Source organism: Anguilla rostrata, chromosome 9 (genome assembly GCF_018555375.3).
Source record: "Anguilla rostrata isolate EN2019 chromosome 9, ASM1855537v3, whole genome shotgun sequence".
Taxonomy (NCBI): Eukaryota; Metazoa; Chordata; class Actinopteri; order Anguilliformes; family Anguillidae; genus Anguilla; species Anguilla rostrata.
Genome location: NC_057941.1, coordinates 23,811,105 through 23,835,431, shown reverse-complemented (window position 1 = coordinate 23,835,431; position 24,327 = coordinate 23,811,105). Strand labels below are relative to the sequence as shown.

The following is a 24,327-nucleotide window of genomic DNA, read 5'->3' as shown; positions in this document are numbered from 1 at the left end:
CCCAAGTACCTGTGAATAGATTTTTGACCCCATATTTAGATGTCCAACATGACAAGGTCATGCTGTTTGTAGCTGAAATGAAATGGTTTTTATAATGTCCTTTGGTTGTTTAGCTGTAGCACTAGTCTTTAGCTGTTGCACCACAGAGCATGAGCAGAGATGACACCATGTCTGCATTCTTTATATATTAAGTTGCAGCCACATGATTCACTGTTTGGAGGGCCAGGCGATTAGCATTAATGAGCTGGTGTACCTAATGAAATGGCAGTGAGCGTATGTATATTGGAATAGGTACATGGTGTAAAAAAATGTTATATTATTACTGACTATCACAGAGAAATTGATGTTGAATGTTGCCGAATATTTGGACTGTATTTAATAATTCATTTTACAGATTTCACTGTAAAAATGAATGCTGGGCTTAATGCATTCTTTGTTACTGCAGGCTTGACATTTTGTTTGCCCGAATGAAAGCCAAATAACACAGAAATGCTGGATAAACCTTTGTATGGGATACTTTCCCTTTTTGCGGTCTACAGTACCTGAGGGTATAGCTCTGGTCTTAAACTTTGAGCTGACATGAATAATGCATAAATAAGGAATCGGCAACAGCTGTATTGTGTTTAGTTTAAAATCACTTTTGGGAGATGTGTAATTCTTTCAGGTGGTTGATGTTCCCCTTTGCCCCCAGTATACCAGGCTATCTCTGAAATGATTCTATTAAATGTGTCAGTTCTAAAATACTTTTAGTTATTATTAATTGCGGTAAAAATTCTGAAGAATTCCTTTCGGCCTCTGGGTATGATTTTCTCACAACACAACACAACACTTGCACCTCTATTAGATCTGGGTGTTTCTCTCTGGGGGTCTCTCTGTGTTTGTGGGGGTTCCTATCTCACATAGCCACAGTGTTTCTCTGAGGGGTTTCGCTCTCAAAGTGTTTCTCTGTCGTTCTCTGCAAATCGAAGGAAACGCAGCGGGGACTCAGTGAAGACCCGTACCACTTGTGAATAGCCATGTTTATGTTCTTTCATCAAAAGAGAGGGGACATATCACTCCAGCATTTAGGCTAATATTAAGAAATGTCAGTGATAATTACAGGATGTTAGTTGAGAGAAGGCTGGTTTCAGTCATCATATTTGATACAGTAAAGATGGTAGGTCACAGGTTTGGTTATGCATCGATGCCACTTTTTAAATTTTTTTTTTTACCCCTACAGTGTATAAATCCAACCCTACAAGAAAACTGAAATTCTTTCATTAAAGCAATTATCTTATCAGTAATCTGGCCAAGGACCTTCTAAGAATGTTGTGATGGACTTGCAGTCACATTCCACCCTCTACTGGCCACACACAAAACCACAACCTTTGATGATGAGGGTTGTAGATGACATGTGCAGTGGAGGCATCATGTTTCTGAACCACTGGACTGTAGCTGGCGTAAATTATTTATTTGTTAAGAAATTGTCAGTGTGTAGCCAATTGCATATATGAGGCAGTTCTGGCTGAATTACTTGCATGCTGTATAAATTATATATAGGACGGAGAAGTCCCAAATTAAGTCTGGACTTGGTAATACGCTGTACTTATGCAACATCTATGCACACTCAATTATTATTTTCTATTCATGTTAATACTTAAACAAATACACAGATATACGAAAGTACGTCTGTTTTCTTCATCATGTTTAGTGTTTCATTCTAATATTTAATTGTGTTGTAGTATTACTGCTATTTTTCTGTGCTTTCAGATGTAGGTTAAATTAATCATCAGTCTTGATAAGGGTTGGAAAATGGGTCTTATGATACTGTGTTTGGTACATTAGCCTTCATTCCCTGTTATGCATTTTGCCTGAGGTGCTGTGTGTGTGCGTGCATGCGCGTGTGTGGGCGTGCGCGTGCGTGCGTGCGTGCTTGCGTCTTGTAAGCTTGGGTGCATATTATGAGAGAGATGATTGGCAGCTTGACCCATTCTTTGTAAATGGCAGCAGCCATGGAGTGGTGGGATAAACAGACTGCTGTCGTAAAAAGGAAATGCACGTACGCACGCACACACAATATTTGTTTAAGATTTACTGTTGCAGCTGTATTTGTAAAACCGTGTGCAGCAGCCGCAACAAAATCTCAAGCAGAAATCAAGTAGGAATTGGAACTGATCGAAATCAAGTGAAACACTTTTTCAAGGATTGTCCACCCCCCCCCCCCCCACTGTTTCACTGGCTGCAGCCTCTTAGCTTCACAGAAAAATCAGTTCACTGACTCCTCTGAACACGGCTCCTTCTCTGGGAACAGTTTTTACAGCAATGCAGATCTTTGCTGTGAGCGCACCAAATGAAATCTCATTTTAAGACATTAAAATTTATATTGAGATGGTCAGAACACCCTGATCGATGAAAGCTTAGCATGTGGTTCAGAGGGTGAACGGTGTAGCTCTGTGTGTGTGTATGATAATCACAGGAGCTCTTTTCATGTGCACCACCAGCTTCAGTGCCGACACACCCCAGGGGTCATTACTAATACAATTATGCTGGTCCTGCTTTTACCGCACGCTAATCTGCGCTACACTGCACTAGCCCTCGCCCTCTGTGCGCTGCGGGTCTTAGGGGTAATGAAGCACGCACAGCCTGAGCAGCGATTTTTTTTTCCCCTTTGCAAAGACCCTCCTGCTCGCCTGTCACCAGAAAGGATTTCATGTTATTCTAACACTGGAAATATTTGTTTGTGATTTCCATTCACATCTCCCAATCTCTGAGGAGCTCCTGTTTTCCACACACTGCACTGCGTGGTCCCTGAACGCAACGTGTCCCCACCCCACCCCGCGGTCTTCCTGAGGGCTTGCCCCCCCTCGGTATGCGGGCGACTGAAGCGCCGCCATAATCGAGAGCCGCCCTTACTGTCCCCCCCCCCCGCGCTGTCCGTACGTAGTGGCTGAGGGCACCTCCCGTTGGGGGGCCGACGTCATCGGCGTACTTATCGGGGTCCCCCTCGTTCAGCGCTGCCAATCGCTTCCTCACCTAAAACACCAACACCCCAGCCCCGCCCCATCTCCCTGCAGCGCCATCCAGCCAGGTGGAGTGTGGGCAGCCTGCCATCACTATCTGGGCTCCTGTCCAGGTCCCGCAGGCTGGCGCTCGTTTGGAGTCTCTCCGGTAGGCAGTGCCACCTCCGCTCTCCCAGAGTGCCTCTGAGCCGGGCGCACCCTGGCATTGCTTTGCTTCTCAGCCTTTTTGCCTTATTTTAACAAATTTTTATTGAAAATGGAGCAGTTGGATAATTAAAGACTGCTTGTAAGAGCAGTGACATTAAGAGGCACTTAATGCGTAGCTCTTAATGCGGTATGTTTAATAGATTACGTTTTCCGATCGAAAGGCACTCCCAGCCTCACCAATGGAAGCAAAGGGGGCCGCATTCATGAGCCAGCGTAGCGTTAGCGCCCTGAGTGCAGACTGAGCATGAAGGCTGGGCTCTGAGGGAGATTAGCGAGGCTTCCCCTGTACTGCTGGGGTCTGCTGCTGCTGCTGCTACTGCTGCTGCTGTCTGCTGGGGGTCTGCTGCTGCTGCTGCTACTGCTGCTACTGCTGCTGCTGGGGTCTGCTGCTGCTACTGCTGCTACTGCTGCTGCTGCTGCTGCTGCTACTACTGCTGCTGCTGGGGTCTGCTGCTGCTACTGCTGCACTGCGCTACGCTGCTGCTGCGTGGCCTGCAGCCTGGGACGCTGCTGCTGCAGACACGCTGGCCTACCGCCGCTCTGTATAATGCCTACTGCGCGACTGCTGGGGTAGACTGTGCCTGCTCAGGGTTGCGTACCGCCCGGCTTCTGTCCTGAGCAAGCCTAACCCTACTGCCTGGATGCATGCATGTAGCGCTGGCACTACAATGCAGTCCATTCTACCTTAATACTGCCATAGTACCCCTCCACCTGTCTTTCTGCTCTGTTGGGATTGGGGGAAGGGAGGTGGGTCATTGGGAATGGGGTTGTTTATATATTCATCATTTTAATGGGTGAAGTTTCTTCATCTGAATAAAGAGACATTGTATGTATGTGTGTTTGTGTGTGTGTGTGTGTGTGTGTGCGCGTATATGGATGTTTGTGTGTGTGCGTGCATGTGTGTGCCTGTGTTTGTCAGAGAGAACTTGAGTACAACACTGGGAGTCTAGGCTAGTGAAACGGAAAGAGAGAGAGAGAGAGGGAGAAAGAGCGAGCTTGTGAGCGAGAGAGTAGACGGGTAGAGAGAGAGAGAGGGAGGGAGAGAGAGCGTGAGTGAGTGAGGAAGGGGAGAGGGAGAGGGGGAACGGGAGCGGAGCATCATGGTTGTTTGACCGAGCGCGCGGCGGACTCTCAGCGTGGTGACCCTTCCCCGCGGAGCGAGAGCGGATGGAATGTCTCCTATCGCCACAAGGCCCGACTGCTTCTCCCCTATGCTGTGCCACTGCAAAGTCGCCTGCTCCCACAACACTCTGTCCTTAATGTTCGGATGCAAGGTAGGCTGCTGCTGCCTGAGCCTGCGCGTGTGAGTAACGGCATTCATACTGTGTGCGGCTGTGTCAGTGTAATTAGCTGTGGCGCTAGGAAGGAAAAGTCAGAGAGGTGTGTGTGTGTGTGTGGGAAAGAAACATGACTGCTGCTGAGAACAAAGTGGAACTCTTAATGCATTTCCAGGCTGATCATTATGCAGTGCAGGGTCTGTCTTGCTCTTGTCTCTCGAGTTATGTATATTTATCCAGCTGGAGTTCGGCTGTGTGAAACTCCGACTGGCTGTGGATGGCTGCTTTCATAGTGCATGAGAAGAGGAGGGTAGCCTCCCTCTAAAGCAGATGCTCAACCGCTGCCTCCTTCCCCGCGGTCTGTTCCGCCGGCTTCCCCTAATTACGTTTCGCCTTAAAGGTCACCGTTGCCGCGGCTGAGGCGGCGGATAACGCGGGCGCGGGTCTCCTTCAGTCACGCGGCGCTTTCGCGCTCCGCCGTCCGTCCCCCCTTCGATGGCGAGGCTCGGGGGAGAATTATCTGAAGTCTTGCGCAGCTGTCACCCTCATGGGGGCACGTTAACACAGTGATTCAGAACATATGGAAAACGGAATCATGCCAAGAAGAGGGAGGAACTCTCTTCAAAACCAGCCATTTTCATCACAGGAAACTGTCGCTGTTCAGGCTTCTAGTGTTTACCCAGTGATTCACACTTCCAAGACACAGCGAGACGTGTTGGATGATATTGCCTAACAGTTGATATGAGACTGTATGTCTTTCTCCCTCCCCTATACTAATCGTAAACCAGTTAGGTTCAATGTTACTTTTTGTGAATGCTTTTGATTTTCAAGTTGTGTTAATGTGTTCGCTTGTTGTTTTCAGTCACTTTCCACTGCTGTGTTGTGACTGTCTTTACATTTTAATATTTTAGAGTTCTCTTCAGTTTGCTATTTCTCTTAAGGCGTGTGTGGGAAATTATGAGGTCGGTCTGATTTCAGCTGATGCTGACTTTTTTGTGCCCTGTATTATTTTTTCTTGGCTGTGTGGTGAAGGAATCGCATTGCAGCTCTTTCCTGTGTCTGAGCTTTGCTGTGAACAAGGCACAGTGAATTTCAGCCCATGCTCTCACAGCAGCGGACTGGGAAATGGAAGTAGAGGAAGGAGAAAAGAAGGGAATGGGGACAGAGGGATGGAGGTGTACCTTAGACACTGATGTATCCCCACAGGCTGGTTCTAGGTCTAGATGGGTGTAATTCCAATGCAACCTCCAACCCCAAACACTCTCATTCTGTCTCTCTCTCTTTTGCAAACATTGCACACTCAATTCAGTTTAATCATTTGAAAAATATATGTACTGCAAAAACTTCAGTCATTGTGTAACAACTGGACAGTTAAAAGGACATAATATTAAAACAATACCTTTCTTGCTGCTTTACTCTCGCATGCACTCATGCGCGCACACACACATGCACACGCACGCACACACACATGCACACGCACGCACACACACATGGTCTGACATGCTTAGACTGTTTTCTGGGTCCCTGCAGAGTTCCGAACCCTTCCTGCTGACCCACCTCCCCCTCAACTACTGGGCTGGCAGCCGGTGGGGCAGGATTTGGCAAACCACTTGTTACTGTGGATGTTGTTTTGACATGGAAGGTCAAACCTCCATTTGAGTAAACATAATCTACAATCTACAAGATGTATTAATTTAGGATCATATTTGGTTGTTGCTGCAGAAATCTTTTGACTTATCAGTGCATTTAGCCACAGAAAGACCTGTGTGTGTGTGGGGATTAGTCAATTGTTTGTGAATGGGCATGTGTTTGTTTTAGTCTGTCTGTGTGTGGGTATAAGTCAATTTATGTGTGTGGATGAGTCTGTGTGTGTCTGGATTTTAGTTCATTTCTGGGGTTGAGTCTGTTTGTGTGTGGGGATGCGTCTGTGTGGGGTTGAGTCCATTCGTTTGGCTCTGCCTGTACTGTGGAGAAGTAGACAGTGGGGCTGCTGCGGCTGGGCCTTGCATGATGGGTATGTTGGGGAATGTAGGCACAGAAAAGGGGTCAGTGCACACAACCGGCAGGAGATTCCACACAGCTCTGCTCGGAGCCTAAGATTCGCCTGCAGCCATGCCACCTCGCATTCTTGTCTAGTCCCCCTTCAGCAGTGGAGTTGTAGTGAGCGGGGCTAGCACTGGGGAAAGCTCCTCCAAAGGTCCTGCACATGAGCTGCTAAACAGAGGAGCACAACTGGTGGGATCCCACAACCTCACAGGAGACCCCACGACCACACAGGAGATCATATTATACACAAACAGGAAGTTACTCCAGTAAGGTTCATGTTGTAAAAGGTACCCGAATTGAATCAATCTTGAGAGAGAAATATCAGTGATAGGTTTGTCATTTTTACCCATTTTGACAGTGTGGAAATGATTGCCATCACAATCACAATTTCCGTAAATTGCAGGTTCTGTACTTCTTAGTGTGGTGCCAGATCACGTCCTACTACCTCTTCAGGTGGTCCCACAACCGCACAAACACTCTACTGCACGAAAAAAGATGCAAGCAAGCGAATGAAATTACTCTGTCAAGCTTTATTGTTCTCCATGAAGGATATTCTCTGATTCCCAGCAGCGAACTGCTGTAATGCACGTTTTCTGACTTCACCGTTCTCTTGGGTTTGTTCCTCCCGGACCTGCATTCTCACGGTTCTATTATTCCACAGGCAAGGAGAATTTGGTACTGTATGCCCAAGGGCCATTTCAGGTGTTTGAAGAATTTTTTTTCCCAGAATGCACTTGGCTTGCGGGTTATCAGTGGCCCTCTTGCCAGGCTGTAAAAGGCTGGGGAGTTATACTCGCTGAGAAGTGCAACCTCACACAATGGCCATCATGCAAGGGTGACTGAAGACACAATTTCAGATTGTCCTGGAAGCGGCTCAGGAGAACTTGCTGCGCCACATTACTGGCTTGATTAGTTCTAAGAGGAGTCGATTGATTTTCTGCACAGATAGATGTAAATTTGCCCCCTGTGCCATTGTCACTGAGCGCAATCTTCCTTTCTTTGCAGTTTTCCACCCGTGAAAGCATGATCTGATTTGCTGGTAGACTGACTCTGGAGGGTGGAATTGTGGTGGGGGTGGATGGTCCAGTAGATTTTGCTCTCTCTGTTTCAGTATTTTTAATGGTTAATTCATTTTTATTTAGTTATCTTATACGTTATTATTATTTTTGAGTTATTTTAGGGTCACCAAGGTCTATTTCTTTTTTTATTTTATTTTATCGTACATGCCTTTGGAACAAAGACTAAATTCGCTCACCACGAGTTAGCGGCACCGACTTTTATTCGCAAGTTCATCTTGATATTTTTCACGGCTAAAACCTTAGAACAAATGTCAGTGAGTTGTAGCTCGTGAAAGGGGCATATGAACAGTTTATAACCTTTAGAACAACTGTCAGATTAGTTTTTGTCCTGGAGTTAGCATTAGTTCATCGTGGTTAAATTATACATTAGTGGACCGAACGGTATCATCTCCACATTTTTTATCAACAGTGCGGTGACTTCTCTTCACTGAGTTTATTTCTTGCATCTGTGCAGTGGTTGGCGATGGGACTACAGTGTATGCGTGTGTAATGAAGCTGGTGTTGTTAATTGTCATGATTAATTAAGTTCCGTTTGATTTCTTCATCACTTCATTTACAGCGTGGAGTCCGCTGTCTCTCTTCCTGCGCTGTCTAGTCTCACTTTTTGTCTTTTTGTTGCAACTGTAAACCTGGAAAGAAGCGCTAAAAATCGTGACTTCTTGCTCTGTGCGGCTTTTATAATAAAATGGAGTCATCTTTCTCCGGTGCTTTATCAAATGAGACCGCGGAGTTACATCTCTAACCATATCTTAGTTATCTGAACAGTAGAATTTGCAGCACGTGTTTTTTTTTTTTTACTCTTTAAGGATGAAGGATGCAGCGTGCTCGGCGATGACTCATTTCACGATCGGAAAGGCTCACGTTTCTCAAATGCCAGCCCTTGTTCTTATATATGCTGGGCAAAGGGGAGGGAATATAGAACACATCATCAAGACGCTGTGTTAAGCCTTCTTAAGGGTGTGTGACGACTAGGTTTCAGCCAAAAGTGGGACATATAGGCTACGCATCATTCACAGCACGTTTCCCCGTCCCTCACGTATTGGAACACGTTAATGAAGTCTGTGGGAGTGCGCAACATTATAGCTACAAAAATCGCAGCGTTCCATTTAAATCGTATACAATTGCTGTCACGCATTAGGTTGATGCAAGAAGTTTAATCAGAGCCGCAGTCACAGCGGTGTGTAGAAACGGAAGCTTTCATTCTAGTTTTCATGGCAGCTATATCTGTCAGCTGTCGAGTCGCACAATGTAGTCGTTACACATTCTCCGTTGTAAATTGGAGCGAGCCAGGAGCGTAATGATCGACTCAGCCAGCAGCGATCCGTTTCCCTCCATACCTGCTCGGAAACGTACAGTGTGGGTGCGCCTGTGGATATATGCGTCTTGTCAAATTAGCGACTCACTCCTGTTCTCCCGCTCCTCTTTTTGACAACGGCCCTTTCTTCTTCCCCGCTCTCTCACCCTATTTGCTGCTATCCATCAGTGTTTATCTCCGGTTTATTCTGGAGTTCCCTATTTGACAGGGTTGCAAACAAGCAAGGGGAGAAGATGCAGTCGGATTGGGAGAACAGAATTCTTTCGATCCCTGCATTACATGAAAAGGAGTCGGGCTGAAAATGAATTTATGCCCTTCTGCAAATAAGTGGTGTTGGGGCTCTGCAATGGCTCAATCACCAAAAGCTCCTGGCTTGGAAAGAGGCATTTAACGGGCACCCAGCCTGCAGGATTTGAACCGGGGCAATGTCATTAGTCAGCTGTCACTGTGTAGTCATAATTGGCAAAGGTCGGGTGCTTAATTCTGACGGGGTTTCTCCGGATGTCTTTATATTCGTTTCTCCCATGAAGACACCAGGTGGCCGTAGGGGGACAATTGTTGTCGGTGAGAAATGTCTCTCCTGGTTTGCGCTAGGTTTTTTTCAAGTTCTGCGTGACCTGTACTGTATACAACGGTCCCTGGCTAAAAGATGAGCGCGCACTTCTACAATGCTGTCGTCCTCAAGTGGGCGCGAGTGGCATTGTGGCGATTCGAGAGGCACAGAAAACAAGTGGCAATTATTGTTTTCCAAAAAAAAAAAAAAAAGATTAGCAAATGCCATGCACGGCCTTTGGCTTGCAGCGAGAGGAATGCAGCATTTACTCTCATCAAATGTGAAAGCCTTTGTTACCTCTGTGTTCTGAATGAAGAGGCAGATTACTGTAGAAGTCGATGAAACTTGAGCTTGACTGACAGACAGATTGGTGGGCCGGCCGTTTAGTGTCCCTGCTTTACAAGGGCTGGGAACGAAGTGTCCCCTGCTCCCTTTTAATGCAAGGTGCTGACCTTAATAACTGTCTCTTAAGTAAGATCCGTAACACGAAAGTGTGCTGGGCTATGTGCGAAAAGTGTCATGGACTTTGCATTTATTTATCACTGATGTCAGGATCTATAAAGCCGCTTATGGTGAAGTGAGGTAAGCTTGACCCAAGCCACTACCGATTTATACTGCCCACCAGGGTGTGCTAAAGTGAATGGGGGCACTTTGATGGAATCATTGCGTTTCTTGTAAATGACAGGTCGAAGCATGACTCAGTGGTTGCCGGTGCGTTTGTGGGCAATCGCTGTCTGTCCTTTAGGAATATCATTGCTGTGCTTTGCACTATTGGTTTTGCATCACTGGACTGGAGAACAAATCACCGTTGATTTTTACCTTTAAGCGAAGAGCTGCTATATTGCTCTGTACAGTATTCTGTATTACAGCAGAGATCTTTTCCTGTATTTGATTAAGAACCAAGTAAATGGGAAACCAGGCTTTTGTGCAACTCCAGTGGTATTCAGCCCTGTTTCAGGTTGCATTACCCAATGCCCAGGTATGCAGGCTCACAAAGTTAATACACTAATCTTATGGCAGTTTACAGTGTGCCAACCAAGCAATGGTGTATTTGTGTCAGCGGACCCTGTTTTACCCTGTTTTATATCATTTCCAAGGCAAGTTTGAGAAATATGAATATCGGGCACAAATATAGTACCGGTGCTGAAGAACAGATTGATTGACAGCTGTCAAGCGCCTCGGCCGCGGTCCGTCACAGGTGGCGGCGGTGCTGCGGGGGGCTGCGCGCTGTGCGGGCGAGACGCCAGCGGCGGGCGCGGGCCGCGCCAGGGTGGCCGGGTGTGCCCGTTTCAGCCCCAGGTGAGGCGGGCCCGTCTCAGCTTTTTATCTGATAGCCTCGCGCGCGGCGTGCCAAGCGCAGACAGTGCGCACTGCCCTGGGTGAGGTCCCGTGATTATAATCACATCTGCCCTGCATAATGAGAACAGGGCTCTTACGGCATGGTGAGCGATCACAGCGGCTGTTTTCCCCGTATGAAACCGGGCCGACGCAAGACGTCCAACCCCCCCTGCCATCCAGCTGTGGGTACAAAGCCAGGAAGCTGCCCCCCTATGTAGCAGCACACTGTCATAGGAACACACCTGCATGCAGTCCACCCTCTCTAATGCGGTTCAGTGTTTTAATAAGAGAGGGAAAGCGATCCGAACACACGCTACTGCTCTGTCACCGGCTGCTTTCAGTGCAGCCTGGTGGATTGGAAAGCTGACTGCATTCGAGCCCTAACCCAGATCTGAAGTGTTTTCGCCAGCAGGCGACTTGTTTAATAATGTTTTTTTTTCCAAAAGGATTATGCATCCACTATAATGGCAGCTCCACCTTTATGCACAGTGAGGTTCTTCTGTGAGTTTTACGTGCAGTTTTCACCACATCAAGCTGTGCAGGTCCGCCGTCCCTGTGTTTTCATTTCCTGTAAATGCGCCTGAAAGGAGGAGTTCACAGGAAGCCTGTCTTGTTCTTCCTGCTTTTGTATTTTTAGCTTGGCTCTGTGGCTTTCAGGAGCCAGGGTGTTATCTGTGCAATTAGCACCGAGCTGTGAGTGCAGCAGCGAGTGCAGGTGAATGGGGATGATGGGAAGGAAGCGCAGAGCAGAGTCTGTACGCTGCAATTAGGTACTGCTGGGAAAGCTTCAGCGCGCCCGTGACATAGTTCTACTGAGGTCGCCTTTTTGCGAGTGTGTGTGTGTGTTGCATAACAGGGCGGCCGTGTGTAGTTCGTATACATGTAATTGTTTGTCGTGTGTGCGGCGGCACTCATTGTGATGATGTGTGTGTATGTACAGTACCTACATGTGTGCGGGCACGTGTGTATGTGTGTGTATGTACAGTACCTACATGTGTGCGGGCACGTGTGTGTGCTGTGTCTGAGACGGCTGTTTTTTCCCGGGCTGAGGCGGCGTCTTGCGCTCAGACCCTGCTGTCATACACGCTGCCCTGAGAGCTCCACACTGCAGCAGACCGCACACTGCATGTGAGGGACCGCTGTCCTTCCCCCCCCGTCAGACCGCACTGTCCTGGCGCAGGAGTCACGCCCAAACCCCTCTGCCCCGCCCCATCCTACCCCGACACGCCCGGCCACGCGTGACCGACATGTAGAAATCATACTGACGGACACACTCCCGCTGAACAGGCAAGAGCTCAGCCGAGTCGCTGTTACCCGGGCAGCTGCTTGTCATCGCGTACTGGAAGTACCTGACCTCTGACCTGGAAGCAGAGGCTGGAAGCCTGTTCCCGCTGACTGGGCGGGGCTAGCAAAAATAGACGAGCGGATTGCGCATCGCCTCACGGTTCACGTGCTAATTGTCAGCGTGCGGCGTCGAGGAATCTGGGAGATTAGCTTTCACGCTTCAGAGCGTTTCCCTGCATGGGCACATACTGTATGTACGGATCTGTCTGAAATACGAAGGCGCTCGATGTGGGCCAGCGAAAACGGACAATAAGATGCGACGTATTCCTTTCCTGAAGTACTGGTATGTAGCGGGAAGCAAAAGGGAGGTAGGGAGGTGCTGGTGATGCTTCATATGCTTCATATGGTCTTTAGGTAAATGGTAAGCTTAGAGGTGCTGAATGGCCTGGTCTCGTCATTGTGTGTTCTTATGTTCTTATCTTCAGTGGTCTGGTTCATGTGAGTTCACAAGTCTTTGACCCGTTAGGAGACGCTTTATTTCCTTGAGTCTGAAATTCAGCGGAATAGCTGAGTAACAGACTCACTGCACTAATTGTAATGGTGCTGCACACACTTAAGGCTGTCACTATTATATGAAATCCAGTAATCAGGTTGTTAACCAAAATGTCTTTTGAAAGAAGCCTCAGCAATGTTCCGAAGTGAGAACTGGTGTACAGTGAGAATAGAAATAAGAGAAAAGTGATGTCCCTCTTGTGGCCTAATTTAGGCATTACATGGGAACATTTTACTGTATTTTACCATTAAACGATTATCTTTAAACCTATGCAGTCAGTTTTTTAAGTGCTTGCTGGGCTGTTTTTTAATCTGTTTATTCTCTAAATGTAGCCTGTGGGATATTGTATTAAATGTATTTTGACATAAAATGTTTTGGGTTTTGCACTGTCTTTGTCATTAGAGCACCCACTTGTGGCTAGTGTAGGTATAACTCTGGAGTGTTATCTCCAGTGCTGCTAAATGCAGTTGGACAATTTCCATGTGTAACTTCAGAAAGGTGCTAAGTCAGACTTTCTGGCTGTTTTTGGATATATATTTTACTGGACAGTTACTCTTCTCTGATATGTTAGTCCTGACAATTTTTCTCTTCACGAAACACAAGAAAAACAAGTTCCACTTCCTGTGTCAGCTTAGCATTGCGTAAGTCAGTTACTGGAGTAACCATGGAGTAAATTTTTTTTGAAAGCTCCTCCTGACTGTGATGCCCATGTCTGTCTCATGTGATTGTGAACGCGTTGTGGAAGTGCGTTTCTGTGTTTCGGCTGGGTGTCGTGGTTTGTCTGTGTAGATGTGCTTGCACGAGCTTCGAAATAGCCGCTGGGTTTGAGATTACTGCCGTGGGTCAGCGTCTGCCCCCCCCCATCATACCCCAGCCCTGCCGCTGTGGGGTCTCTGTGGGTCTCTCTCTCCTCCCACCATCAGTGTGGTCACCGTGGAAACGTCTCTCTGTCCACAGAACAGGCCGGCCGCCGTGCAGGGGTCCCCACCCGCCACCCAGCCCCCGGCATGTATGAACCCCGCCCTGATGAGCGCACCCTGGGTGAGAGAGGGGCCGGTCGCCCCGCCCCATGCCATCTACGCCCCGCCCCCCCCCGGGCAGCTTAATCCGCCTCATTGCACGCCACAACCATTCCGTTCTGCTTCCACCAATCACAGGCCGGTCACTGAGAAGAGCGGTCAAACCCGTATTTAGCGTTGTGTCTCAAAAGTCTACGGTGACGCTAAGATTGATTTGGATTGGTCGCATGTACTGAGGATCATAAAAGCCTTTGGATGTGTGTGTGAAGTGCATTTCCCTGATGTTTCTCTATTGACTTTTTTATTGAATTTGTGGGGAAAAAAATGTTATAGCTGCATATAGGCCTCCATGTTAGAATATAAAACCGATTATCTACCGACATATCTATTGGGCAACAACTGATGATCGTTAACGTCTGAGAACATTTTCAGAGAACAGCCCCCGGTGCCCTTTAGGTCATGTAATCCACTTTGACATGTCTGGAGCCAGAATCTTCCATTTGTTAACGTCTGTGAGTAAGCTGTGCTGTGCTTCGAATCGATGTAAATCAGAGCAGAGCATTAAGGCTAAATCCACAGTCCTGGCTTCACTGGCGCTGTTTCAAGAGGATTGAACAGCGTTGACCTAAAAATAAGCGTCTGCGCAATCTGCGCATCTTTCGCAGAGATGCGGCAGGCCAGTGCGTCTCACGCACACACAGAAGTACGTTACTGTCTCTAGCAGCAGGTGGACAGTCACACGCGTAGAACCACTTAAAAAAGCAAAGCGGTAAGCGCTGTGTGTTTTATTCCCTAGGCCTAGGGGGTGTGTTGGAGCTGCAGTGGTTAGTTTTCATGTATCAGGAGAGAAATACAGCTCTGAGCACCCCCTCCACCCCCACACTATGTCATCTGCACTGACATTTCTCCTCTTGCCATCATCTGTCGCTGGAGGGCAATAGATTCCTGCAGATCTCTGCGCACAGTTCTGTTGGATAAGCTATAACACACACAGAGATCCACATACACGTACACACACACAAACACAGGCACGCACACAAACAAACACACAGATAACCCCCCCACCCACACACACACACACACACACACACATACACCATCCCCCACACACACATCACACACACCACCTCAACCCTTCACACCGACACAACATAACCCTTCCCCAAGCACAGACCCACACACACATTTAATGCATTCTATGAACATATTAAGAGAGAGAATATTTATTAATTTCAGAAGCTCTAAATATTTAGGGAGGGGGAATATGTGTGCCATTATTCTAACATCATTTTCTGACTCCATTGTGACATGGAAAAACATCACCCATTATCATTGCTATGCTGCATCTCTGCAAAAAGCAGCAGGTCACATTGTCACTGATGGTAAAATGATCAGAATTGTTTTGTATGTCATTTATGATGGAAATTAACATTCTATTTTTCTATAGGTTATGTGGAGATTTATATTAGACATGATATAACATTATATATAGGGGTCATATACATTGTGCCACTGTTAGATTACTGTGTAGTTAGAGATTTTATGACCTTAATGTGCTGCTAGAGTAACCATGTCCTTTTTTCCTGGTGGGTGTTTGCAGCCCATAAGCACTGCTGTAAGAAGATAAATGGCCTGTCTCTTCTGTAAAAGGGGAAAGTGACACTCTGGGATTCGTTGGGTGGGGGGTGTGTGTCAGAGATTGCAGTCTTTCTGATTGGCTCGTCTGCATTTTCCTCCTGCCCCCTCGAGCAGTACAGGTACCAGGATGAAGACTCGCCTCCGCAGGATCTTGGCTTCCCCCGTCTGACCAATGAGGTTCGGGCGCCGGAGCTGGTGCACGTGTCGGAGAAGAACCTCTCGGAGATCGAGAACGTCCACGGCTACGTATCCCACTCGCACATCTCCCCGCTCAAGGTCAGTGAGCGCACCCAGGGGCGGGGCCATGGGCGGGGCCATGGGGCGGGGCTATGGTGTGACTGTTACATGGGGTCCTCCTCTCCCCCTGTGCAAAGTGGTGCGTCTCTGTCTGTCTGTCTCTCTGTCTCTTTCGTTTGTCCATCCCTCTCTCTTTCATGCTTGCTAAGCCATCGTTTCTCCACCTCGAGTCTCCGTAAAGCCTCTGTTAGCCGGTCGCGTATGGCGTCCGCCTGCTGCCGCAGCGAACGGGCATGTTTCCACGGGAGCAGAGGATGTCTTTGATAGGCCGTTCCGTCGTCCGTTCGGAATGGATGAGCGGGGGGTAGGTCGCGGTAGCACGTTTGCTCTCCCCTGGCGTTTGAGGCAGCCGCATGCACCCAGCGACAATATCCACAGGTACACAAACCTGCTATGCTGCACAGTCCTGAGAATAAGGCTGTGTAGGCCAGGGGGGTATTCCACAAAGCAGGATCACTGAGTTAGCTGGATAATAGTGCAGAGTAAAACCCGGAGCTCTTTTTAATTTAGTCCATATTCCAGATTTTGGAGGGTTCTGGCTTTTTCTCAGTGCAGTTGTTCCAGCTAACTCCTGCTTCATGACACAGGGCCCAGGTGAGAATACTGCTGCAGGTAAATATGCATACTGAGCCAGAATACTGAGCCAGCTTTTTTTTGTGAACTTGGGAGGGGTCACCTGCTAAAACCATTGTGCTCTCTTGCCAGACCAGACTGGGTTTCCAAAATCTGTGCTTCATCACAATGAGAATTGAGTGACCTCACAGCATCAGTTGCTATGGTGATGCTGTAGCATTAGCCCCTAATTCTGGTATTATCATACTCCTCAGGCAGCTATCAAATCAGACTGAACCTCAAACAAATCATTCTGGCTGACTAGTAAGCTTGATACACGAGCAGATACTTATTTCACCTATTGCATTTAGCTTTTACAAACATTTATTCAGATTAATCACGTATTGCAATATACAGTTAAGACTGTATATATAAGGTTTAGGTAAGTGGGAACAAAAAAAGGTTATATTCTAAACAGAAGTAACTATTATAAGTGAATGAATAGTCTAGCTATTCATTGAAAACAGGTGCATGCATTTTCTTGTTCAGTAGGGTGTTGGATAATAGCCCCACGCTCATATCTGCTATCTTTGCTTGTGGGCTAGGGTGTGACGTGCTTCTCTTGAGAGCGCTTGCTTGTTTATGCTCTCCCACATCGACTGTGGACTGAGAGTGCAGCTTAATGTGGGGTTGCTAGCATATGATTTTTGTAGTAAACCTCTGGATCGCGACTGTCTTGAATTATGGGTCTTGTACCCCCTCCCATAAGCCTAGTCTGAGTTGCTACACATATGCGATCTATGCACTTGGACAGTAAATGTAGACAATACAATGTTTTTCAGGGATGGGTTATGGCACACCATTAAGTGCAGGATTGCTGATGAGATGTAAAAGTTTTCTCTCTAATAAAAGAAACGCAAACCACCTGGTAACGCAGCTGTGCTTGCTTGCTTGCTCGTTTGCATGCTTTTGGAGTCGTCACTTGAGATTGCATGTTTTCCTGTCAAGTCAGTGTTTTGTTCTGCCATTTTTGGATGTACGGTTAATGTTTTAAGGTTACTTAAATGATTGTTTTGATTGTGATTCACGTTGGATTGCGGTTTCCCAGCTCTGAGGTAATGCAGTAGATCACCACTAGGTGGAGCCTGGTCCTCAGGTTAAATTAATTGCAGCGTTAACTCTGCATACTATTTGTCTGTATATGAATACATACCTCACATGGAGTATTTTTGTTCCTAATGCATGCTCTTTGAGTTGTTTCATAATAATTCTTGAATGTTTCAAAATCAGGGGGAAGAAATTGCCTTATTTTAGTCATATTTTAGCTCCTAAGGTTATAGTCAGTCTATGTTGTGTGTGTATATATATATATATCCATAATTTTAAAATAAAAATGTATGTTATTGGAGTTTGCATGAGTTTGTCATGAGTAAATTTTGAGAATGAGATTGATGTGTCTGTCACTGGATCTTCTGAGCACGGAATCAGGAAAGTTGTCTTTTCGGTATGCGTTCGTTGCAAGGATATGTATAGCACTGCATAGGTCTGAAATTAAACCACACTCCTTTTTTTCAGTGCTCTGGGATAACAAATTGCACAGCCAGCACCTGGATGCTGCATAATTTAATGGAAATGGTGCTAATTCCCTGGGAAATCTGTAGTAGCTGATAACCACATGCACATATATGAACAGCTTTGTGTGAAAACAGCTGAAGGAGGTTATTTTTGAGTGGTCCTGTAAGACTGTCATATTCACTAAATAAATGATGTTCTTTAAAGAAAGGCAGTATGGCAAGATTTTACAGTAAACTGGTATCTAATGAGACACTCCGCACAGGATAATTGAAAAATTGCTACTGTTGCTAACTCTTGTTTCCAGCATGTGAATTAGAGTAACAGTAATTTAAGCAGATGGTCAAACTTCCACAAATAAGCATTTATTGTTTCAGAGATTACCACAATTACTATTCTTCGTATGTGCCCAGTTAGCTGACGAGCATTTCATAAGAATAATGTAATTCATTTTTATTCAACTGTAGCTACTCAGCTGTGTAATTAATTGGTGAAATTTTGAGCTGCACGCTAAATAGCAAGTAAGCTATTGTAAACAGTCGGAGCGTAATAAAAATTGATTTGAGTGTGGGTAGTGGAAACTGTCAAATTTTAGACAGGATGGTTTTAACAAGGCATTGGGTGAATATCTGACAGTTGGAAAGTTAGGTGCATCAGGACAGCAAATGTTCACAGTGACTGAAAAATAAAAGTCGCTTAAGTTCCCCTGTCAGTGGGTGTGCTAACATGAGCTGGCTGTGTTCAGTATGGTAGGTCTTAAAGTAGGTCCCCTGTTGGTAAAAACAGACGGTGGCTAAACATACAGCACTAGGCGTGGGATTTGCATTGCAAAACTGCGACTGCCACACTAATCCACACCTGCGGACTTCAGGTGTTGCGTTCCTGCCAAATTGGGGGGGCATCCATATTGTTTACCTGCTCGAAGCCCAGTTGGCTGTGTTTCAAGCTCAGTAGGAAAAGAGCTACAGCACACTGACTTTCGCACAGCTGACAGTTGGATAGCACTTAAGTGACACTCTTTCCTCACATCACAATCTTGACAGCACTTTTGTGGACTGTTCTGGAAGGGTGAGAACAGTCACTTTGACGCAGAATTCAGCGCTGTCTCTGTGAAGGCTTGATGGAGATGACAGGAATACACAAGCTCGATTCCAGTTTTTTTTTTCTCCCAGGGCGCTGAGGCACATGACGAATGCCGACCATTTGTTGCAACGTTGTCGTCCACAGTATATCCGAGTTCTTTTTTAGTATCAGAAATAAAGCCCTTTGCTAGCTGTCGACTCGCCTCTGCTCACATTCCCAAGAACAACCTTCAGGGGACAGGGTCCTTTTGGATTTTAAAAAATAGCTTTCTCATTTGTTGTAGACATGCATAGACAACGGCATGTTACTGAATTAGTTATATCTGCTCATTGCCTAATTTCCTAACGCACTAAAACCTGTGAGTGTTTCTGGATTGCTGGAAACGCATGTCATAAATGAATGGACTCCACAGCAGGGGCAATGCGTCACATACGTCACATACAGTTTGTGCAGTTCTGCTTACCTATCTGGCACTAAACTGCAGAGAAAATGAAAATGCAGCATCGATGCCAAAGTGAGCGAATGCCGCTTTGGCGTTGTGGAGAAGGGTGCGAAAACATCTTTCGATGCCGTGCACGTGTTCTGTGAGCGACTACGATTGGCGAGGGCAGGGGAACTACAAAAAGATTGTTTGGCTCGTCCCCACAGTGTCACATGGGCACTCATCTGCTTATAGTGGTAACGGTAAGGGTTTGCATCCAATTACCAGGCAGCCCTTGATGCCTGCATTGAACAGGGCAGAAGCTTCAGAGGCTACCCTTGCTAACTAGTTTCTTATCATAGCATCTGTGCGCTAGCCACGTTCCTATAAGTGTATAATGGCTAGCGACGTTCCTGCAGGGTTACACTGTTGCTATAGCTCGCTGTGTTCATCCAGGGGTGCGGCATCGCTTGTCAGTCCTCCTGCTGCACGCTGGGCGGTTCTTAGAGGCTCTTCCTCATCCTCGCTATGGAGGAAGTCCAGACTCTTCCCCTCACACCCCACCCCCACCACCACCACCACCCACCTCTCTTGCCCCCAGCCTTCATGGCGCATGCAGTGTGACTGGGACCTCATTCAAATGTTCCTTTTTTACAAGTGATTATTTTCACCATATTCTGCACCATCATCCAGGTAAACCCGCTAGTGATTCTGTGTCTTATCTCTCACCTGCAGCCTGCGCTGGTTACCCGTTTTGATCTTACATACCCGGGTCTGACTGCAGCAAGCTACCTGGCAAGTGGGACTTTTATTTTGGCAATTATTTTCCAGTGTTCTGACGGGAGCCGGTAATGTTTGGAGATTTGTTTAATTGGGTTCTAACTGTGTTTGTGCTGATACACTGCTGTTATGGAGATGAATGGAGGACTGTGTGTTCTAGTTATGTGAGTATGCCGTCTGATTTATTCTTGCCAAAAACCTTGTGTCTCACTTTCCAATCCCTCCAGTTCACCTTTAAAATGCTAATCTGTGTGTAATTCATCTTTGGGCCGTGTTCTGAATTTCGTGGATTACAATGCTACATTATGTATTAGTTATGCTTTTAGTGAGTGGTATTTCATGTGGAAAGGCACAATTTTTCCAAATGACAGCTATATTTTACTGAAAAATGGAAATTTGGTAATTGGTAATTTGCTAATGGCTCTGCCGCTCCACTAATTTGGAGGATAAGTTACTCAGCAGAGAGAAGCCTTGTTAATAAGCCTTCTTGTGTTGACTGATTCTGAAATGTGTGACACGGCTTATGATTTGATCTGTTTTGTGCCTTATTTTGCTTTGATTTTCTTTTTCCTGAGAAAAACCAAAGATGGTTGATAATATGGGTATTATATCTGTGAAACATGTAGGTTTAGAGATAATACGTTTGCCCAATATGTTGATCGCGATCGACGTGTTGATCACAGAGGCCATGCTGGTAGATTGCGTGTCATTTTTAAAAAAAGCATCGGTTATAATTCAGATTTCTGCCATTTTCATCCCTTTTCCCTATGGCCTGACAGACAGTTGCACTTGTTTGACATAAAATGTAGCCTTTGTTACACTAAGGATGCCCATGCGTGTTCTAAACACGATTATGCACTCAAAATTTCATGGTATGGTCACATAAATGTCCAATATCATATAATAATAACATAATAACTTTGCAATTGCATTTTGTATGGGGCTGAGCAGTCATGAGGGTGATACAGTCAAATGGTCACCCCCACGGTCCGTTTTAGGCAGGGAAGTTCGCTTTCCATATCCAAAAGAAAATGGTGTCAAACTGTGATTTTGTCCAGACATGATACTGGTCTAATGATTTCACTCTTATGCCCATACAGGCTTCTGTACGAACATGTGTGGGCACCCCTGGTCAAAACAGTGTTGCAAACGAGGCCACAGTGTTGATTAATCCATGGGAGAATTGACTGAATTCGCTGCTTGTATGACGTAGAATATTTCACAGCAGTATTCATCAACATTGATCTGGTTCCTTATTGAGAGTGTACAGTGTGAGTTGTGGCAGACGCCGTAGTGTTGCTGTTGCTGCAGGAGAGAGCTTGGCCTTGCTTCTGAAACGGCTGTATTGTGAAGCCTCTAAGGCCCTTCTCAGGACGGGCGACACGATCATCTCATTTATTGTGGCTGTGTGCAGTTGGAGGATCAGAGCTACGGACACCAGCGGCAACAGTGAGGAGCAGAAGGGAGGGGCTCTGCGTTGGCACGGTACCCATGCACCCGCCCACGCCCCCTCCCTCACCTGCCTGCTCTTTCCCCAAAAAAGGGAGCCACGCATCGCGGCTGAGTCCCAGCTCCCTATTCAGCCGGCCCTCACCGCCTCAAACCTCCTCCTCCCTCCTTGCCCAGCCTTCACACATTCTCTCTCTCTCTGGCTCTTTCTGTAACTCTCTCTCTCTCTCTCTCTCTCTCTCTCTCTCATGCTTTCTCGCTCTCTCTCTCTGATTAAATAAATATCGACTTTTCCTCTGAATGCAATTTCCAGCTTTCACAGGGCTTTGACTGGAGAGGGAAATCTTTTATGCTGAGTGAAAGAAGTATGGCGAGAGCGTAAAAAAAAAGTTTCATTCCATTATATGTGAATAATGCGCTGGCTGTTGCCTGCGAAACGCTATTTTCCAATTTGTTTCTTGGCCTTGGGTCTTAAAATGAAAAATAGCTTTAATACAGCGTTGAAACTCTGCGGCCAATGAGAGAGCCCCCTTCGCGTTGAACGCGCGGCGAGGGGCGGCGGACGTCGGCACGAGGCGCGCCCCGGATCTAAGCGCCGGGAAAGCCGCGAACGGAGCGCGATTGATCCCTCCGTGTCGGGGCGTCGATCTGTCGTCCCCCGCCCCGATTATATCGTCAAATAAAAACGCGTGTAGCCGCGCGGAGACGATCAGGCCAGCGTCAGTCAGCCGCCCAGAGCCACTTAAGCGATGCGTGTTTCTGTCTGTAAGCTCGGACACAGCCGGTGACGGGTGCTCATCAGAGAAATCGCTTTTAAATGCGAGGCGCAGATTTCATTATGAGTCATTCCTCCGGGGGAAACGTTGAGTGTGCGGAAATGTGCTTGTGTTTCTGTCTGAACCCTTCCCCAGAGACGATTGCCTCAGAGTTTTTGTTTTCTCTCAGTACGAGGCGCTAGCTTTGCTGCTAATGGGCCTCTGGCTTCTCCTGTGTCTGTGTGGGTGAGGGGATGGAGGGAGCAAGGGTGGCCATTTACTGTGGAAACACTGGACTTTTTAGGGTCCCTGTACTTCAGCACATATCAATATACATAAAGGCAGTTAGTAGATCTGTAGATATATAATGTGATTTCACCTGGAGATTCATTTAAGGTGATCTTCGGGAATGTGGTGGATGGGGAATGTTCCCTTGGGCTGAAACGATGATCTCTAGTCTTGACGAAATGGCCTTATTGTAACTCCACAAATTAATATTGTGTGTAACAGTCCCTATAAAATTCATTTTATTCATGCTTCAGTTGTAGCCCAAAAAAACTGATGGCATTCTCTTGAAAAGAGCAGAGATAAAGTTTAATCAAGAGTGCTAATGGTAATATTAGTAGACGACTGAAAATCGGCTTTTAATTTTTGAAATTGGCTTGCTAATTGATTTCTTCCCCTTTTGTTTTGCTTGAGCCCGCTGTAACTAAAATCATAGATCCTGGCCTTCAAGCAAAAGCTTAATGATATTGCCTCAAGTCGCTTTTAATAGAAAATAACTCATTAATCTGTTAGAAGGCATATTTTGAGGGTACTCAGGTGTCATACAAACGCATAGTCGTTTAGAAACTGTTGTGAGGATTCTGTACGCGTGGCAGCTGGAGGCACGGATCATGGCTTCCCTCTGCACTCCGAGCTCATGAGGGCCGTCCTGTTGTTGCTGAATCCCAGTGACAGTGATTTGGGTCACGGCCTCTGTCTGGTAGGCAAGCAGAGAAGCATTTTTTTTTGGTTGGTTTGGTTTTTTTTTTCCTTAAGTAACAGGTTGACTAGGGCAGGCAGTGATGTCAGTCGGAGCTCATTGCACAAATGTCCAGTTCCACCTGACAGATTGATTGACAGGAGAGAGGAGTGGCGTTAATCGCTGTTTTAATAGCGATGGCTTACTGGGCCTGTCTCTTCACCCAGAACCTGGCTTTAGGGCACTGCGCTCTGCAGTCAAGGCTCACATTCAGAGGCTTTTCAGAACCTGCACATGGAGTTTTAAAAAAAATGGTGAATAAGCAGTGCTTAAAGATGCCATGACCCTAAGGAGCTGCTGTCTAAGAAGGGGGTGGGGGCGGGCACAAAAATGCTCTTCCTTTCCATTTTAGAGAAACCAGTGTTAGCACATTCTGGTTCATGTTCCTTCGAAAATGCTGCATTATGTGTTAGTATTAGATAACAAACTACTGTTTATGGTCATACAATTTGGTTGGAATTTTGAAAATTGTTGTGCTGCTGTGATATCCAGACCTTTAAGCCATCTAGATTAGAGGTTGTCAACCCACTACCATTGAGACAATTTCTGTACTGTTTGAACCCTTTATTGCAAAGGTACAGCAGTTGACTGTGTGTCCAAGGTAAAAATGGCAGGACCATTTAGTATAAGAAATTACCCTGCCACATATATAGACCATATGGTAAAATGCTGTGACTTTGTTAATGATCTTGTGCCTCGATGAACTCAAATCCATACTCGGCTCTATACGTCCGGGTATAGTGACCTGTGCTGATGCATAGATCTCTCTGCACTGCACACAAGCATAGTCTTAATTTAGCACCCCTGGTGGAACCTGGGGGGCAGGGAAATGTGCCCCCCCCCACCACCCTTATAGATAACTGATAAATCAGATCAGAAATCAGCTGTTCCTATCCATTACAGATTCAGTATAGTGCACCACACATCTACGGTGAATTTGCAGTATGGTACTACTCTGCTGTTCTATGACTCTATATACCTTGCTGTATGTGTATCAATTCAGTGTTGATTACAGCAAACAGTATTGAGTTTAAAAAGTGTGCATGCGTATTTGTGATGGAAACAGCTGGGAGGCGTTATTATTAT

The 24,327-nt window shown here is 46.4% G+C and overlaps 1 protein-coding gene across 1 annotated transcript in view; it reads left to right on the top strand.

Moving 5' to 3' along the window:
* dlg2 (discs, large homolog 2 (Drosophila)) overlaps positions 1 to 24,327 on the top strand; it is a 221,853-nt gene that overhangs the window by 67,019 nt on the left and 130,507 nt on the right. The window contains 3 exon segments of the mRNA XM_064351137.1: positions 13,609 to 13,692; positions 15,423 to 15,584; positions 19,969 to 20,028. Coding sequence (XP_064207207.1) covers positions 13,609 to 13,692; positions 15,423 to 15,584; positions 19,969 to 20,028 — 306 coding nt within the window.